The sequence below is a fragment of the Camellia sinensis genome, chromosome 6 (assembly GCF_055761805.1).
Source record: "Camellia sinensis isolate YWXY chromosome 6, ASM5576180v1, whole genome shotgun sequence".
NCBI classification, from domain to species: domain Eukaryota; kingdom Viridiplantae; phylum Streptophyta; class Magnoliopsida; order Ericales; family Theaceae; genus Camellia; species Camellia sinensis.
Window position 1 is genome coordinate 117,269,434 of NC_138966.1, and position 20,185 is coordinate 117,289,618.

The 20,185-nt window shown below is 30.7% G+C and overlaps 2 protein-coding genes across 2 annotated transcripts; one reads left to right on the forward strand and one right to left on the reverse strand.

The window, feature by feature from the left end:
• The first annotated feature begins 1,410 nt into the window (after positions 1-1,410).
• LOC145793526 (zinc finger BED domain-containing protein RICESLEEPER 2-like) lies at positions 1,411-2,517 on the forward strand. Its single transcript, XM_082876374.1, has one exon. The coding sequence runs from the start codon at positions 1,411-1,413 to the stop codon at positions 2,515-2,517; it is 1,107 nt and encodes a 368-aa protein (XP_082732500.1).
• Positions 2,518-12,093: 9,576 nt separating this feature from the next.
• On the reverse strand, positions 12,094-12,618 carry LOC145793527 (protein FAR1-RELATED SEQUENCE 5-like). The gene has a single exon (XM_082876375.1). The coding sequence runs from the start codon at positions 12,616-12,618 to the stop codon at positions 12,094-12,096; it is 525 nt and encodes a 174-aa protein (XP_082732501.1).
• Between the last annotated feature and the right edge of the window lie 7,567 nt (positions 12,619-20,185).

The following is a 20,185-nucleotide window of genomic DNA, read 5'->3' on the forward strand; positions in this document are numbered from 1 at the left end:
CAAATCTGACCGTTCAAAAAAAAAAAAAACCCCAATCAATCGTTGTCAATCTCTCACTCCATCTATCTCAGTCTGTCTCTCGTTCTCACTCTCACTCTCGCGATTTTCATCTGCACTCACCCACTGATCGACTCTCTCTCTCGTCGCAAGATGGACTAATCGACCGATTAACCTCATCGCACACCTCATAGGTAAGCTCCTCTCTGAATCTCAGTCTCTGTCTATGTCTCTCTCTCTCCCCGATCTTTGGTTTTTTTTTTCTTAACATATCAGATCTTTCTGTCTCTGATCTGTCTCCCTCACTCTCTCATCTCACAGTCTCTCACTCTCTGGTTTTACATCTACACCGATCGACTCTCTCTTATCGCAAAATCGACCGATCGACCAACTCTCTCATAGCACCGATCGACCTCACAAGTAAGCCTCTCTCTCTATCTCTCTCTCTCTCACTCTCCCCGATCTTTGATTTATTTTGCAACATGTCAGATCTGTTAATTTTTTTTTTAGCAACAGATCTGTCTGTGTTTGTTTGGATCACAGATTCATCACAGATTTAATTTTTGATTTAATGTATGTGTTAATTTTTGGAATTAAATTTGTTGAATTAAATAGAGTATCAGTTCATAGATCTGTCTGTGTTTATTTATTTATTTTTTTGTTTGTTGCAACAGATCTGTGTTTTTGGAATTAAATCTGTGGTATTGAATTGAATTAAATTTGTGCTATTGGATTGAATTAAATCTGTAATGAATCTGTATTGAATTCAATCTGTGATGAATCTGTTATGAAAATAAAAATTAAAATGTGTTGAATCTGTATTGAATCAAATGTTTTTTTTTTTTTTGAATTCAATCTGTTATTAAAATTAAATCTCTTTTTTGGAATTAATTTTTGATTTAATTTGATTCAATCTGTTAACTTTTGGAATTAGATCTGTTGAATAAAATGGAGCATCAGTTCATAGATCTGTCTGTGTTTATTTTTATTTTTATTTTTTTTGTTGCAACAAATCTGTGTTTTTTGAATTAAATCTATGGTATTGGATTGAATTAAATCTGTGATGAATCTGTATTGAATTCAATCTGTAATGAATCTGTTATGAAAATTAAAATTAAAATTTGCTGAATCTGTATTGAATCAGATGTTTTTTTTGGAATTCAATCTGTTATTAAAATTAAATTTGTTTTTTGGAATTAATTTTTGATTTAATTTGATTTAATCTGTTAGCTTTTGGAATTAAATCTGTTGAATTAAATCTGTTATTAAACATGTCTGTTATTTAAATCTATTATTTAAATATGTTATTTAATTTTTTGAATTAAATCTATCTGTGTCTGTATAATTTTGGAATTCAATCTGTTATTGAAATTAAAATTGAATCTGTGTCTGTATTTTTGTAATCCAGTTTAAATGGAGGATAGTATTCAATCTCCCGCAATCAATCTTGTACCTCCGGAATCCTGTAATTCTCAAATGAATCCCCTCTTAGTCGAACCCGAACTTGAACCTGAACCTAAGCCTTCTAGACCCCTAAAGAGAAAGAGTAAGGGTGGAGGGGGCAAAGCACCATCCACAATTTGGGATCATTTTGACAAGGTTGTAGGGACCGATGGGAAGTGTAGAGCCATATGTAAATATTATAAGAAAGAGTATATGGCTGACTCTAGACTTCATGGGACTAACAATTTGAGGAGTCATGCACCCAATTGTAAAGAATATCCAAATAGGGATACAGATGGTCAACGAACATTAAATCTTAAATCGAAACAAAATGAAGAGGGTGTTGAGGTTGTAGCAACAATTTTTAATTTTGAGACTTGTAAAAGGGCTCTTGTGGAGATGGTGGTCATTGATGAGTTGCCATTTAGATTTGTGAAGGTTGTTGGGTTTAGAAGATTTTGTAATGTCATGCAACCTAAATTCACACCAATTCCCCTTCGTCAAACCATATCTAGAGAAGTGCTCAACATATTCAAGAATGAAAGGGATAAGTTAAAGAAGGCCATGAAGAGTCGTAGAATTTACTTTACTACGGACACTTGGACATCTATTCAAAATTTGTGTTACATGTGTTTGACTGCTCATTTCATTGATGATAACTGGAAACTTCAAAAAAGAATTATAAATTTTCAACAAGTTGAGGATCACAAAAGAGAAACATTGGGTCGAAAAATTGAGTCGTGTTTGATTGAGTGGAACATTTATAGCATATTCACCTTAACAGTTGATAATGCTAGTTATAATAATCTTACCATTCAATATTTGAAAACGATAACCAAAGATTGGAAGGGGACTATTTTGCAACATGAGTTTATTCATATGCGTTGTTTTGCACATATTATTAATCTCGTTGTGAGTGATGAGTTGAAAGAAATGGATGATTCTATTGCCAACATTAGACTTGCGGTGAGATATGTGAGGTCTTCTCCTCATAGGCATGATGTTTTTAAGAAGTGTGCTGCCACACTCAAACTTGATTCAAAGGCTCTTGTATGCCTAGATGTATCAACTAGGTGAAACTTTACCTATTTGATGTTAGAGGCCGCCGAAAAATATGAGAAGGCTTTTAGCCGATTGAAGTTTGTGGATTCCAACTTTGAACCTTATTTCAAGGATGTTGATGGTGGCATAAGAAGAAGCCTGAATGAGTTAGATTGGAAAAAGGTTTCTAAAATTATTTTATGTTGCAACTAAGAAATTTCCGGGGTCGATCTTTGTTACTTCCAATGCTTTTTACAAAGAGATTTTTGTTATTGAAAGCAAAATTAACCAATTAATTTTGGAGGAGGATGATACTTTGAGCACAATGGCAAAGACTATGAAGCTAAAGTTTAGCAAGTATTGGGGGGATGGAAGTAAAATCAATTTGTTGTTGTACGTTGCGGTGGTTTTTTATCCTACCAAAAAAATGACATACTTGGAGTTTTGTTTTTTCAATTTATTTCTTGGAGATAAAAGGAAGGTAGAAGAGATGGTAGACAAGGTTAAGAGTTGTTTGAGTCGTTTGTATAGCCATTATGTCACACTTTATCCTTCAAATGAGAAACTTCCAAGTGTGAGTGAAGTTGTGAATATTGTGGAAGATGATGATGATGATGATCCCTATTCTTTAGTTGATTTCCAATTTAATTCCTATTTGGAGGGGCGATGCACTAGTGGATCTAAGTCGGAATTGGAACAATATTTATCCGAGGTTGAACATTTTGCAAAGAATCAAACATTTGAGATTTTGGATTATTGAAAGGTGAATGCAACCAAATATAGGGTGTTATCACAACTTGCAAGGGATGTGTTGGCCATGCCTATTTCTACTATTGCATCGGAGTCGGCTTTTAGTACGGGAGGGCGTATTCTTGAGCCATTTCGTAGTTCACTCTCGCCTTCTATGGTTGAAGCTCTTGTATGTACTCAAAATTGGCTTCGAAATAACTTTCCAATTTCTCTTCGAAAAGCGATGGATGATGTGGAGGAATTTGAGCAATATGACTCGGGTAAATGAGAATTTATTTATCTTCATTTTTATTTGTATTGTTCATTTCTAATGTAAGTTTTATTAATCTTCTCTTGTTGACTCTTGATTAGGTACTTTGGAGTCAAGCTCATCTTTAACTTCAACTTCAACCTATAATGTTGATGTTATAATTGATCTCTAATATCCATTTACTCATTGGTAATTTTTTCATATACTCAACACATTTTCTTACTATATTGAGATGCAATAGATAGACATTTGTTTATCTTTTCATTTCTTACTATAATTGAAGATTAAAGTTTATATTTTTTTAATTTGTTTTTGTGTAGGGTTCATCAACCAAATGCATGGAATTAGAATTGGAATTGGAATTTGTGAAAGTTGGATTGGATGTGAATGAAGTTTGACAACATGTGAATGAAGGATTGGAATTGAAATGTTTTTATTTTATTTCATGGGTTTGTATTGAATGAAGTTTGACAACAAATTTTTTTTTTTTTTAATTGCATTTTGATTTTGGATGAATGTAAGTTAATGAATTTTTTTTTTTTTTTTTTTTTTTCTTTTGCATTTTGGATGAATGTAAGTTAATGAAGAATTACTTTCTTTTTTTTTTTTTTTTTTTTTGTATTTGGGTGAGGAATAATGAATGTAGAATTTTCAATGTAAGATTTTTTTTATTTGGGTTATGAATGATGAATGTAGGATAAATGCAAGTTAATGATGAATGTAGATTTTGAATGATTTGTTTAGGTTACGAATTGAATTTGTTGTGTTTTTTATTTTATAAGTTTTTTATAAGTTTTAATTCATTAATTATTAATGTTGGAGCATTTTAGAAAATATGAGGAAAAAGGTCCAAAATAAAGATTGACAAAATGGGAGAAAAAAAAAGGGTTTAAAAATAATTTTTGAAAAAAAATTCAATCCGCAAACCGCCTGCACATCCGCAAACCCTATCCGCACAAACCGCAAACCGCATTGCATGCGATTACGGGTTGACTTTTTCCCAGACCGCATAGATGCGGACAAGTCCAAACCGAACCGCAAACCGTTCCAAACCAAACCGCAGATACCCTTAGTGACCACACATTATATATATATATATATATATTTTTCTCCACTCCTCTCCTCTTCCACAAATGTGTGGGAGGCGAAAATGCTTCTGACCTCTAAAACGTGATCACTAAATCGGCACTAATGACGTGGCTGCCAATGTGGAAAGCTGAGGCAAACTCGCCCGTTTCTCCCTCTTTCTTATTCATTTCAAATTTCAAATTCATTTGCACAAAACATTTGAAGACTCTCTCTCTCTATTCTTTCTTCTCTTCTCTTCTTTGCTGTGCCTCTTTGTCGACGAGCTCCCAACGAACGCAGCTTTTACAATCCCGACGAGCGCAGCTGCTCACTAGAACGACGAGCGTAGCTTCTGAAGACGACTGACGACGATCGAGTCTCTCTCCGTCTTCACAGATCTGTCTGCACAGGTCAGCTCTCTCTCTCTATATATATATATATATATATTTATATATCTATATCTATACGCCCTGATTTGTTGAGATTTTTTACTTTGATTTCATGCCCTGATTTGTGTCACACTTTGATTTCATCTGTTTAGGACGAATTTGATTTTGATTTTGGACTGGTTTTGGAGTGATTTTGGACCCAAAAAAAAAAATATTTTTAACTTTAATTTTTCTTGAATGCTTCAATGAAAAAGAACAGTGACCCTGATTTTCAACTTTAATTTTTTTTCAACATACGCCCTAATTTTCAACATAGGCCCTGATTTTTTCAAGATTGGTAAACGAGTTCTTTCAACATACGCCCTGATTTTCAACTTTAATTTTTTTTTCTGTGCAACTTATTGAGAGAACAGTGACCCTAAGGTTTGTCAAATTCAAAAAAATTTGTGTGGAGGAAAAAGAACATTTCAACACATTTCAACTTTAATTGAAAAAAAAATTCACAACACATTTCAATTGAAGTCAGTTTGTTTAGAGGAAAAAGAACAGTCGAAAGTTTGTTTGTAATGGGTTACCTCATTTTTTGGATTGATGGGTTAGAGTCATTATGTGTTGTATTGAAATCTTTAGGCAATTGAGTTTATTGGAGAGACTGTAATCACAAATCACAAATATTGACTAGTCAGTGATCTTGCAAGATATTGACAAACCACATAATTTCTCCAATTTTTTTACTCTTGGTTTGTGTTTTCTTCCACCTATGTTCAGGAGTTCAAATTTCCAACAAAACCCACGCTCCTTAATTTTACTTTTACATTGTCATCTTTCGTACTAGTTATTTTTAAATTCAATTTTCTAAACAGTTCTTAGAATTAGCCAAACTCTTGTTTACCAATCTTGAAGTAGTGGGTTAGAATCAAAGGGACTTGGTGCAATAATGTCAAAGCTAGATCCATACCCAATCTATCACTCTATGGTGACTAAACTAAGCGTGCATTTTTCTTGTTAATTCGTAACTCCGAGAAGAAAAAATTGTTTTTAAAAGTCTGCCAAACACCGTCAACTTGGGTATTGTTATTGAAAACTGATTTTTGTTCTAAAAAACAGAGAAAATAAAGAAAACCCATTTGCCAAACCGTTAAAAAAAAATTCTTGAACACATACATATGTTTAGGTAACCATTTTAATAAGTTTCTAAAGTCTTTGATTCCTTACAAAATGAAGGAATATGATTATGATGAAAATTATAACAAACAAGTCAAATGTCCCAAAGAAAACAAGATTCTATAGAGCATCTGTGTAGTTGTAAATTTCTAATTATGCTTAGCCAAACATATATAATTCAATAAACAATAACTACAAAATTATATTATATTTGTGATTTGTGATTGCTGGAAATGCAAGATCACTGACTATTCATTATGTGTAGTAGCTGAGGAAGAGTGGAAGTGAAGGAGACAAAGAGGAGAGATTATAGAGAGAACCAAGTTGGCTTGGTTCGATTATTGGTTTTACTATTTTCTACTAGTTAATATTTTGAATGCCATAATTAGAACAGTTACTAAAGCTAGACACAGCTTAGTTGGGCCAATTGTAGAAGACTTGCATAGTGCCTATCCAGGCCTATTGAATTGAGGAATGAAGACTATTTGTCATGAATGATGCAAGACAACAATGCTGCTATCCTCTTCAAGTCTTTTTTTGGACTTGGTTGGATTATGTTCCACATATTTTAAAGAAGCTCTTACTTCTGTATAGATTGTACCTTCTTTACTTGAGTAAGATATATGTGTGTGTATATGTACCAAGGCCATAGCTTTGAATGCACTTAAGTTCTCCATTTTCTGAGTTCCCATTTGGGAACATATCAGCTGCATGCTATTTTTCTTTCCGCATTGGACAGTTGAACCTCACCTAATATAAACATTTATTGTCATTTGATTAAGTGTCTAGATAATTTCAACAATTCTCGATATTCTTAAATTATTTATCCCATGCAAATGAGATTTTTTTAGATTTGCAAGCATATGGGATTAATGGTTACAATCAAGTAAGTACTTCCTATAATAAACTAAACACCAAATTGATGAATCTCATGGATTATAAATCCAATTCCACCCAAATTTATTACAATAATGGTTTCTTCTCTTTTTATAAAAGGGATGAAGGAATTATTATGCATAACTAGTAAACAGAAAATAATAATACAAGCCCTGTATTGTTAATTGTTTCGAGCTTTTAGTATTTAATTTTTTTTTTTTTTTTGGCAAGATGCTATGCCTTAAACAAGTCTTTAATGTACAAATTAGAGGGACATGCCAACCTATAAACTACTGGAGTCAATAGTCAACATTATTAGGCACATGTACACTTAACCATTAACTTAAAATCCTATTAATCTATTAGAAGATTTAGCCTTACTTCTGTATAGATTGTACCTTCTTTACTTGAGTAAGATATATGTATGTGTATATGTATATTCAGTTTGGTTTGGGACCTCGAGTAAGCTGGCCCTGCAATACATAGCCAAACAGCCTTTTTTTTTTTTTTTTTTCGAAGTCTAAAACTTTGAACTGGGAGCAAAATAGGAGCATTGATGAACAGAGAAAAAACAAGCCAATCAGGGTTTGGTTCATATTCTAGGTTTCACCAAGAATATGTAGAATGTGGCCCTTGTAGAGGTCAGCACTCTGATTTCTTTGGGTGAACTAACACTTCAACTAATAACTGATATCACATATGACATATCAAGGCCATAGCTTTGAATGCACTTAAGTTGTTCACTTTTTAATAGTATAGTTAAGTATACCAGTTATGAAAAAACTACTAAACCGTTCTAATAATATTTTAATTATTAAAAAAGTATGAGAACAGCAAGAATAGAAGACACTAAACTTAAGAATTTGCAGCATAAACATGATTGTGTTGATTGAATTATTTACATGATTTAAAATTTTCCACAAGTTCTGGAATAAATTCCAACTTACAGCAATAAATTCCATGTCTCTCTGGTTACCTATTTATAGAGTTCTAGTTAACTTTATTGGTAGATGAGGAATAATAATATCTACTAAACCCAACTTCAAGGGAATTTGAGACATATTCCAACAGCTCATCTCACAACCACTACACACAAGACCAATTGCATTTAAAAGTGCATGCCCAGCATGATGTTATAATCATTCTGATTGGCCATAACCTATGGCCCAAACAGTGGCCACCCCTAGCCTTCAAGGAACCACCTTTGTTTCTAGCAAGTTAAACAGTCCTAAGACTAATACACTAACTGATTGAGATTTTGATTCATATTTTTGCAGATGTGAACTTCAAGTGTTAACGCCAGTACATCAGATCAATTGACATTTTGCAACAGAAATTGTCCTCAATGTCGGAAAAAGCAATTATTCTAATTTCGGAGACAGAACGAAACAAGAACAAGCGAACAACTTCAAAGTATGGGCGAACATCTTCGATTTCAAAGCGAACAACTTCAATTTCAGAATGCGCAGATGCAAAACTTGCAAAGAGGCATAAATAGAAATTCGTGTTGTATTAATGGGATCTTCATCTTGCTTGTAATTGGTGTTACATTAATTATGAAGATGTAATAATTTTTATAGAAGTTAGAACATGTAATTGGTGTTATATTAATTATGAAAATGATATGTATGAAGATTTATGATATATTACAATTATGGATTGAGAAGTATGAATATGTAATCATGTCGATTGTTTGTTATCTGATTGGAACTTTGAAAGTTATTTGTTTGTCTGTTTGAACATATATTATGAATAGATTTTGGACTCATTTTGGGTTGATTTTGGACTGATTTTGGACACTTTTCGTGTTGATTTTGGACACATTTTGGACAGATTTTGGGTTGATTTTGGACTGATTTTAGACTGATTTTGTGCTGATTTTGGACACATTTTGGACTGATTTTGGACTGATTTTGTGCTGATTTTGGACACATTTTGGACTGATTTTGGACAGATTTTGTGCTGATTTTGGACAGATTTTGGGTTAATTTTGGACAGATTTTGTGCAGATTTTGGACTGATTTTGGACTGATTATTATGAAAAGTTATTTGTTTGTGTGTTTGAACACATATTTTGGACATATTTTTGACAGATTTTGGGCAGATTTTGGACTGATTATTATGAAAAGTTATTTGTTTATGTTTTTGAACACATATTTTGGACTGATTGTGGACAGATTTTGGACTGTTTGTCTGTTTTTGAACACATATTATGTATGAAGATGTATTTGTCTATTTGAACACAGGTGCTTCATAGATTTGCACACTGGTTTTTCACACAGTTTGAACACTGGTTTTCAACACAGATTTGAACACTGGTTTGAAGACAGATTTTCAACATAGATTTGAACACTAGTTTTTGACACAGTTTTAAAGACATTTTTTTTTTTCACACAGGTTTTTCAAGACAGATTCAAAGACAGGTTTTTTCACACAGTTTTGAAGACAGATTTTTCCACACAGGTTTTTCAAGACAGCTTTTTTGAACACTGGTTTTTTACATAGTTTTGAAGACATTTTTTTCGCACTGATTTTTCAAGACAGATTCGAAGACAGGTTTTTTCCACACATTTTTGAAGACAGATTTTACCACACAGGTTTTTGAAGACAGATTTGCAGACATAATTTTAGAACAAATTTGTAACAAAATTTTCATATAGATTTGGAACACATTTGTGAGACAGATTTTTTCAAACACAGATTTTGGAACACATTAAATCTGTAACAGACAGAGCACAAATATAACATCAATTGGGAACATTAACTATAACAACAAAGGAGTGAACAACATCAATTTGTTCTTAACCAAAAATACATTAAATAAACTATTCAAAACAAAATAAACTCCAAGTTTAGTCACATAAAAGGCATTACAATTACAACTTTCCAACTAACGAAAACTACCACCATGGTCATTGCGGTCCATTTGTACATTCAAGTCAACAAATGAAAACGGTACAGCTCCATAAATTTGATGCGTAGCAATCATGGATTGTTGAGTTGTCATAAATTCCGGTGTGCCTCCAATACAGTCTGACGGGGTCAGAGATGTGCCAACTCCATAAATTTGAGTTGGGACATTCATGAAACTTTGTTCTCTCATAATGTCCACACTTGCCGGGGTGAGAGATGTGCCTCCAATAGCATTAACCATGTGTCCCTATTCAATTAAAATGAAATGTTAAACCATTTTGCTAAATATTATTGAAAAACAATTTGCTCGATGTACACGTACCGGCACACACATACTATTTTCCATGCCAACCATATAAGGATAAAGCTCTCTACGTGCACTACGTTCAGGTTGAGATTGACATTGACCTTCACCTTCACCTTCACCTCCAATCACCTTAGTACCCTATATTGACAAAGGTTAATGAATGGCTCAAATGTATGACATGATTACAATAAAATATGAGTTGAATAGAGAGTAATGATACAAAATGGATGGATATGTATGAAAACAATCAATTTACCTTTGATTTGTTATGTTTTCTTTTGCTTGCCTTCAACCGATTGACTATTTGATTTACTTTGGCGACCTTTCTTGTAGTAACTGGACGACCTTTTCGGCGAGCAACCAAAGGACTAAACAACTTGGTATGACTGATTGCCTTTCTATTAATGCTGCCAATCGAGGAAGATGGGACATTACTAGTAATAGGTGGTACATCACTAGTCGAAGGTGCTACATTACTCCCACCTACCTTCATCATCTTTCATCACTTTCGCCTTGATTTCATCCAACCCACGGTCAATAAGTTTTATTTTCCCTTCAGAGTTTCCAGCAAATTGTACAATGCCAATCAATTTTCTATTCATCTTATCATACACCTTTGCATTGAAATCATCCCCAAAGCCAGTGTATGTGGTTTTTATGCATGTGTACCCTCTATCCAAATTTTTTCTCCATCGTGGTAGAATGTATTTATTTGGAACCTTATTTATGCATCTTGCAATGAGCACAACGAGTGAGTGAGCACACATGATGCCCCTAAATTCAAACAATTGGCACATACATTGCACATCAAATTCTGTCGAATTAGAATAGACAACAAAGTCCACATGTTTCATCTTCCCAAAAACTACCACGGCTTCCTTCACAAAATATGTACAAATTGAACCCTCTTCTTTGATAAGAAACGGTTGACAATAAACTAAACTCTTCATCTTAGCTTGAACTTCTTTGAATTTTGCATTGGTGTACGCATCTTGAAATTGTTTCTCAAAACCATACACAGTTAGGCAATCAAAGACTTTGTGCCGAGACTTGAAGTCAGCTTTCTTCTCTTTCTCTACCTTACTTCTCAAGGCATTGTCATATTGTTCAACAAATTGTTTTAATGTAGTCTTTGGGTTGACATATCCATCAAAAAAGTCATTTATGCTCTCACTTCGTTGTGTCGTTGACATGCCAGCCTAAAAAATATCTTTGACATAGACAAGAACCCATCGATATCGCTCATCATATAACACCCCCAACCACTGATTGTCATAAAGATTGAATTTTGCAATCATCTCTTTTCATTTCATCTCAAATTCATCTTTTGTGAAAGTGTCATAGACTGCATTTTGCAAATCCATCTTCATGGATTCATATTGGGGATACCCTTTCAACTTCTATGGAATCTTCTTCATGATATGCCATAAACACCATCGATGTCGAGTATTGGGGAAGACTATTTCTATAGCCTTTTGCATAGCTTTGCACTGATCAGTTATTATAGCTTTTGGAGGATGATCTGACATGCAATTTAATCATGATTTGAATAGCCAAACAAATGTATCAGTGTCTTCACTAGATAATAGACCACAACCAAGCAAAATCGACTGTCCATGGTGGTTAACTCCTACAAACGGAGCAAATGGCATATCATATTTATTAGTGAGGTAAGTTGTGTCAAATAAAAGAACATCTCCAAATTCTTCATAAGCTGCCCGACTCATTGCATCCGCCCAAAACAAGTTTCTTATGCGAAAGTCAATATCAACATCAATCATATAATAGAAACTCGAATTTTGTGCGTGCATTCTCAAAAAATACTTTTGAAGTGCATCGGAATCTCCTTCTCCAAGCCTCAATTTTCTAGCTCTCTCAATGTAATTCCTTGCATCTCACTCATCAAATGTTAAAGACTCATAACCTCCAGCTTCAACAACCATTAAGTTATAATTCCTAGACACCCCAATCCCTGCTTGATCATTAATTTCTAATCTTCTCTTCATAGGACTAAGGATTTTCTTATTCATTGCAAAATGGCGTGAGTTGATGGGGATCAAGTCATGATTATGCTCAAGGTTAACTGTGGTTAACATAAATCTCCCATCCTTTTGTAGGCTTGCTCGTACCCTTGCTTTGCAATCAATTTTTGTGGATAGAGATGGCTTTAAAGGGTTTAGTTCTGATTTTTTAATTCTCTTCCCCGATCGAGAACATTCAATCCCAAAGTATCTTAATTCCCCATCATCGCCGATAACTTGTGTTTTACAAGCTATAAAAAACCCAACATGTTTAGCATATTTGGCATAAAATGTGTACGCTTCTTGCTTTGAGGTGAAACACATACCCCTCTTAGGTTCCTCAACTTCTTCACTCTCATTTAATACAGGATTCTCAACAGTATTTGAATTAATCTCCATTTCTGCTCATTCAAAAATTAAAATGAAATCAAATGATTTAATAACAGATTATTATAATAATGGATTATTCAAGAATTAATAACAGATTACTTTCAAAATTAATAAAAGATTATTGTGTTTTAATAACAGATTAAACTTTCAATAATGGACTTGAAGTGTAAACCAAAATTGAAGCATAACAGCTGAATAATAGACTTCAAGTACAAACCAATGTTTGGACCAAAACTAAAGTATAAACCAAAATTAATAATAATTGAATAATAGACCTGAAGTATAAACCAATGTTTGGACCAAAACTGATTAACAGATTAATGTTTGGACCTGAAGTATAACAGATTAAACCAAAACTGAATTGTTATGTTGTGTTGTGTTGTGTTGTGTTTTTTTTTTTTTTTTTTCATATCTATCTGACCAAATGGAAATGCCATGGTGGTAGTTTGCTTCTACTGATTGGTGGTGGTGTATGTATTTAGTGGTGTGAATGGTACCTAATAGTTAATCAAGTGGTGGGTCTAATAGTTAATCAAGTAAATCAATGTCAAATGGAAGCAAACAGGATTGAAATTAGTCCCATGGTTGTCTTCAAGGAACTACCATTGGTTTCATTAACTCAAATGTTTCATAAACTTATAAACATCTATCTTCAACTGTTTTTTTAACTGTTATAAACATCTGAGTTCAAACCTGTTTTTTAAATATGGTTATAAACATCGTTCTTGAATTGTTTTTTAAACATCTATCTTGAACTTATAAACATCTAACTTATAAATAGGGGATTTCTGAACTCTGTATTTTTTTTTTTTTTTTTCATATCTATCTTGCTATGTCCAACTCTGTTTGTACCAAACCAATCTTGCTATGTTTGGACCAAACCTAGATGTTTGAACTTGTAAACATTTATCTTGCTATGTTTGGACCAAAGCTTTTTTTTTTTTTTTCCATATTTATAAACAGGAGATAGAAACTAACCAGATGGAAGTCCAACTCCGACGAAGACGCCGGACGGTGGAGGAGGGAGAAGACGTCGGACGGTGGAGGAGACGAACGGCGGAGGACAGATCTACAAATGCCGAACGAGACAGCAAACGCCAAACGGTGAAGGAGAGGGACGACGGAGGAGAGGGTTGACGCCGGACGGTGGAGGAGAGGGCAAACGCCGGACGGTGGAGGCGACGAAACGGTGGAAGAGAAGCTCAGATCAAATGTGCGGGAAAATTTTTTTTTTCTTCTATATACATGAGCTCGGTGGATCAACATTTGTGCGGGATTTTTTTTTTTTTTTTTTTTTACAGTGCGTGAAACACACGCATTTAATATGCAAATGGCCTTCAGTTTCACGCCTCACATGCCACTTGGTTAGAGCTTGTTTTAGAGCTCGTCTTCTAGTGGTCCGTAGCGGGACTGGTGTGGGGGGTGCTGGGGGTTTTGGGGCTTTGGATCATTTCCCATATAACAACCTTCCATGGCCAGTCACTCAAGAATGAGTGAGACCCTAGGGGTGACCCCCATCACTTCCAATAAATACTGATTGGTTTAAATTATTTTTTTTATCCTCCTCTTCTTTGCCCATGTGTACGTGGAAATGGTGAGGATCACCTCAACTGAGGGTCTTTATCAGTTCTGCATAGTCACCCCTCCACCATCACAATAAATGTATGCATATAGCCGAAAAGATAGCATCTCGAGCCTCCAAATTATGTTTAAAAATGGAGAAATTACACCGCAGTTTCATCTTTTAAAAATAATATAATTACAAGTTTGATAAAAAAGCTTTAACACTTTAATAATTACAATTTGATAAAAAAGCTTTAACACTTTAATAATTACAATTTAGGGTAAATTATATTGATATCTCATGAGATTTTTATTTAATACAAATTTTTTATATTTGAAAAATTGTATTTTTCTCTTTAAAATTTGTAATCTCATTATAAATTATTCTCTGAATTGTTGATGTCATACTCTAAAATTTTATAAATGACTATTTTGTTATTTTTTTTTATCATTTCTTCTCTTATCATCATGATTATATTATACAACTTTTCATTATTAAATTCTATTTGAACATATTCTTATTGAATGAGGATATACAAACATAAATTTTATATAAAATTTTCAAATACAATGATATAACTTAGTTGTGACCTTTCACTTTTAAAAATAAAACACCTATAAACATGATTTATATTAACGACAGCATTACCATCACAATATTTTTATGATATTTTTTTTTATAAATTTTGATATATAAATAGAATTTTTTTTTTTTATTTCTACCATCATTTTTTTTCCCGTCTATTCACCCACATTTATTATAGTATTAACAAATATCGCCATTCATATTTATTACAATAATATTGAATTTTGGTATTTTTGTATTTGGTGAATTTAAAAAAAAATCACATAATATTATACTTTTTAGGTATATTTAAATTAGGTGTATCTAAAAAATAAAAAATAAAAGTTGCTTAAAATATAAAAAAAAAAATTATTAAAAAAAATAAAATAAAATAATTTAATTTTTTATGTGAGTTAAATAAAAAAAGATGATTGTTATTTCTCTTGAAATGATATGAACAAAATATCAACATTATTTTATTATTTTATATGTATAAAGGTTAATATACAAATATGTCATTTTAATCTGACAGAGGGGGTATGTGTAACTTCAAACGTGAGGAGGAGATCTGTATTAAACAGACCTCTCAGGAGGTGTCAATGTAATTTACCTAAAATTATATAAACTTTACTGTTGATTTTTTATTTTTTATTTTCAAATTCACACTGAATTGTTATTTCCTTTTTAAAATAGGGCTTTGGAATGATTTATAATTCTTATGTTAGGTTTGATTCATTGAAATAAATAATTATTCTATCATAATATTCATTTTCATGTTTAGTTTACTAAAAAATTATTACAAATGGAATCATCATTTTGTAAGAGAATAGCCATTATATAAAGTGGCTTAAGAATGATCATTCTATTTAATTTTATTTCAATGTACTAAAATATTACATTGTCGTATTAGTAAAAATGAGTTTATTTTATTTTTAATAATTGAAGTGATGAATTATTTAATAGTAATGGATAGTAACTTGCTAAATGTGTATATCAGGAAAAATTGCCTTTTGAGACATAATTTATTTTCAGTTAAAATTGGTCGAATTTTATATTCGATCATTGAATAAATTAATAACATTACCCATAAAAAAATGTCCAAGATCTATTTTAATAATTATGATTTATATCTAGGAAAGTTTATATATAAATCCCATCTTGAGGAATGGTAATCCATTTAGTCCTAAGAATTTTCTTATAGACCAATTAGTCCCATTGATTTTGAAAAGACAAAATTAATATATTATTTAAAAATTAAATTTATGGTTATACTCTTATTTCTATTATGTTTCCTTCTATTTATTTATTTTTTTATTTTTTTTTTTGTGCTAGAAAGGTAAAGTACACAATGTATGAGAATCAAATTTGGATTAATTTTTATATGAAAATCTTTTTTTATTTGAAAAACATTTCAAAATGAATACAAAAATGACTTGAAATATAAGATTCTTCAAACATTCCAAAAGGATGTGAGATTCTTCAAACATTTCCTAAGGAGTATAAAAACTATTTAGTAAGTTTTGGTCAAATGTATAATTTTAAACTTTATTACTCTAATGTAACATTTCAAAAAAAAAAAATTAGTTTAACACCCTAATATAACTCCAAAAAAAAAAAAAAAAAAAAATTCCTTAGTGTATTTTTTCTAAACGTAACACTTCAATACAATATTTCATAAAAACTTCTTAGTGTAACATTCTAATGTAATACAAAAAAAATTCTTAGTGTAACACTCTAATGTAACACACACAAAAATTTATTAGTGTATTTTTTTCAAACATAACATTCTAATATAATACTCCAAAAAAACTCCTTAGTGTAACACTCTAATGTAACAAATACAAAACTCCTTAGTGTAACATTTTAATGTAACACACAAAAAAATCCTTAGTGTACTTTTCTCAAATGTAACACTCCAATGTAACCCTAAAAAAAAAAAAGGATGTGGGATTCTTCAAACCATTCCAAACCATTCCAAAAGGAGTACAAATATTTCTTAGTAAGTTTTGAGCAAATGTATAATTTTAATCTGTGAGTGTTACGTTTGAAAAAAAATATACTAAAGAGTTTTTTAGTATTTTTGTGTGTGTTATATTGGAGTGTTATATTTTGAATTATATTGATTGAAGTGTTACATTTGGAAAAAATACACTAAATATATATATATTTTTTCATTAAAGCATTACGTTTGAAAAAAGTACACTAAAATTTTTTTTTTTTAGTATTACTTTATTATATTTAGGAAAAGTATACCATGAAATTTTTTAATTTGTTACATTGAAGTGTTATGTTATTGGAGTGTTACATTAGAGTGTTAATGATGTTCCTTGCCTACATTAAGTTTTAAAACTCAAACAATATTGATTGGGTAAATTATAAATTAGTAAATATAAAGATTAAATATATTTTATTTTTCGTAAGTGAAAATCTTTAAAGAACCAAGTTTGCAATTTATTTTTTACTTTTGTTGGGATAAATTTGCATACATAACAATAATCAGAAAAATTCCAACAAAATTTTTCGCTATTATTTATGGGCAAAGCACAAACAGATAGTGGCCCCTCATTTCTTTCTTTAGCTGCTGAGAATTTTTTGGTTTTATTTTTGGGCTCTTTCTCTTTAGTATGGGCCTTTGAGTTAATCTATGAATAATTTAATTTTAGAGGATATGTTCTATTTACACCAAAAAAAAAAAAAAAAAATTATTAAATACTCCAGATTTTTAAATACATTCTGTTTAATTATTTAAAATTTTATTTTACTTTCATTACACCCTATTATTTTTTCCAAATTACCCTCAAGGTAAACCCAAATAATAAATAATAAACAAACTAAAAAAATTAAATTATTTCAAAAAACTTTTCAATACAGAAAATAATTCTCAAATACAGAAAAAAACCAAATTTTTACATAAGCATTATAAAACTTTTCAATATAGAAAAAAAACTTTTACATCACAAATTATTCACAAGAATACTCGTGGAAAAGTAAAAACCAAACTTATAAACACATAAGTATCAGGCACTAATAAGAAAGAGTAGTTTTCAAATAATGTATTGTTTAAATGACAAAATAAGAATAATTTCAATAATATGTTATTGTTAATCTAACTACTGGGCTCTTTAATTTTTGTCAAAAAAACGATATAGAAAATAATTGATAGTGTTCTAAAAAACTTATGAAACCCCTTTATATGAATACTTACCTTCTTTTTGATGAGTTGCTTTAAAAAACTATTTTGCTTATTACTCTCATCCATTATTTGATTTTGTTCAAACTTTCTTCTAGGGTTTAGGGTTTTAAAATAATAAAAAACAATGATGTTGATGATGATTGAGTTTTGAAGGGAAGAAGAAAAAGAAATAACTCTGATTTATTGGGAAAGAAGATACATATATTTGAATAAAAATTACTGATTAGGGTGTACCATGAGAAAAAAAATTTATTTTAGAATTTAATATGTGTTGTCCTTATTAGTAAATTCATATTAGGATATAATAGGAATTAAAATTTATGAATTTAAATTAAACATACTTAGACATATTTTAAATTCAAGGGTAAATTACATTGATACCCCCTGAGGTTTATGTTTATTACAATTTTCCCCCCTCACCTTTTGGAAATTCTATCTCCCTCTCTGAGGTTTAAAGTTCATTACAGATTCCCCCATCAGCAATTTAATTTTTTATATACCAATTTTACTCTCACTGAGTAAATTACATTGACACCCTTCACATTTTAGAAATTACAATTCCCTCCCTAAGGTTTAAAATAGCATTACCAATTGCCCCCTCAGTTAGTATTAGTTGGAAAAAAAATTCATTGAAAAAAATTAATTGAAAAATTTTTTTGTTAGTAAAATTTTTAAATTTCTGTTTGAAAACCAATGTAAACTCATTTTTTGAATTTACATTTTTTCCTCAAATTTACAAACTGAGACAACAATTTATAAACCAAAAAAATTATCAAACAAGTTTTTATGACAATTTTTAAAATTTTTGTAAATATAAATTGAAAACTGAAAACAAAATGGTTACCAAATAGGCCTCAGATGGTAAAAATGTCATAAAATTAACAAATAATTAAATAAGTTACCAACGTAAGAAATAACTTGTCAAAAAATTCTTAGGCTATGTATGATTTGATTTTTAGAATTTTTTTAAAAAAAATTAAAAATTAATTTGGTTAAGAAATAAAAAATAAAAAATAATTATCATTTTAACTTTTGGGCAGGTTATATATATACGTATTGCTATTTCAATTTAATTTGTAAAAAAATATTTCTAACCACTCGAAAGATAAAAAATTATATAAAAATGATAATTAATTTTTATTTTTTATTTCTTAACCAAATTAATTTTTAATTTTTTAAAAAAATTTCTAAAAATCAAACTATACATAGCCTAAGAATCTTTGAATAAGTCATTTCTTATGTTAGTAATTTATTTAATTATTTGTTAATTTTATGATATTTTTATCATCTGAAGCCTGTTTGATAACCATTTCGTCTTCATTTTTCAATTTATATTTACAAAAATTTTAAAAACTGTCATAAAACTTGTTTGATAATTTTTTTGATTTATAAATGGTTGTCTCAGTTTGTAAATTTGAGGAAAAAACATAAATTCAAAAAATGAGTTTACGTTGGTTTTTAAACAGAAATTTAAAAAAATTACTAACAAAATTTTTTTTCAATTGTTTTTTTTTTCAATAAATTTTTTTTCCCAACTAATACTAACCGATGAGGCAATTGGTAATGCTATTTTAAACTTTAGAGAGGGGATTGTAATTTCTAAAATGTGAGGGGTGTCAATGTAATTTACCCAGTGAGGGCAAAATTATTATTTAAAAAAATTAAATTGCTGAGGGAGGAATCTACAATGAAATTTTAAACTTTAGGGTGAGAGATATAATTTCTAAAAAGTAAGAGAGAAAACCATAATAAACATAAATCCTAAATTCAAATAGAATCCCCCATAAGAGTTGAAAATGTTTAGGCACTCTAATTTTGAGGGCCCTAAGCAATTGCTTTATGGGCTTATGCTCAAAGCTGGCTTGGATATGGGTTATGATAACTACATGAGAAGGAGAGAGGCCAATATCAGGGGAGAATGGTCTCCTTGGCTATTTTAATAGATTAAATTTTTTATATTTAGGAAGATTATTCAATTTTTTTATAATTAAATGTGATATTTGTGAAAAAAAAAGTGAAATAATTATAGATTTGATGTAATATTTTGTACTATTTTATTCTATTTTGTCTTTTTATAAATTTTAGTCCAAAAAAAAAAAAAAACCCCCAAAATTTACTTGCCAAACAGGCCAACTATATTTTCAATACTTGTTAGCTCTTTCCCTAACTAATCAACTTTTCAAATTTTTTTTTAATTGGAAAAAAAAAAAAATTTCCATCAGACATCATAGCTTCTGCAGGTTCTAGCCTCGGAG

Coding starts and splice junctions, on each gene's coding strand:
- LOC145793527 (XM_082876375.1), bottom strand. CDS start 12,618: ATGGAGATTAATTCAAATACTGTTGAGAATCCTGTATTAAATGAGAGT.
- LOC145793526 (XM_082876374.1), top strand. CDS start 1,411: ATGGAGGATAGTATTCAATCTCCCGCAATCAATCTTGTACCTCCGGAA.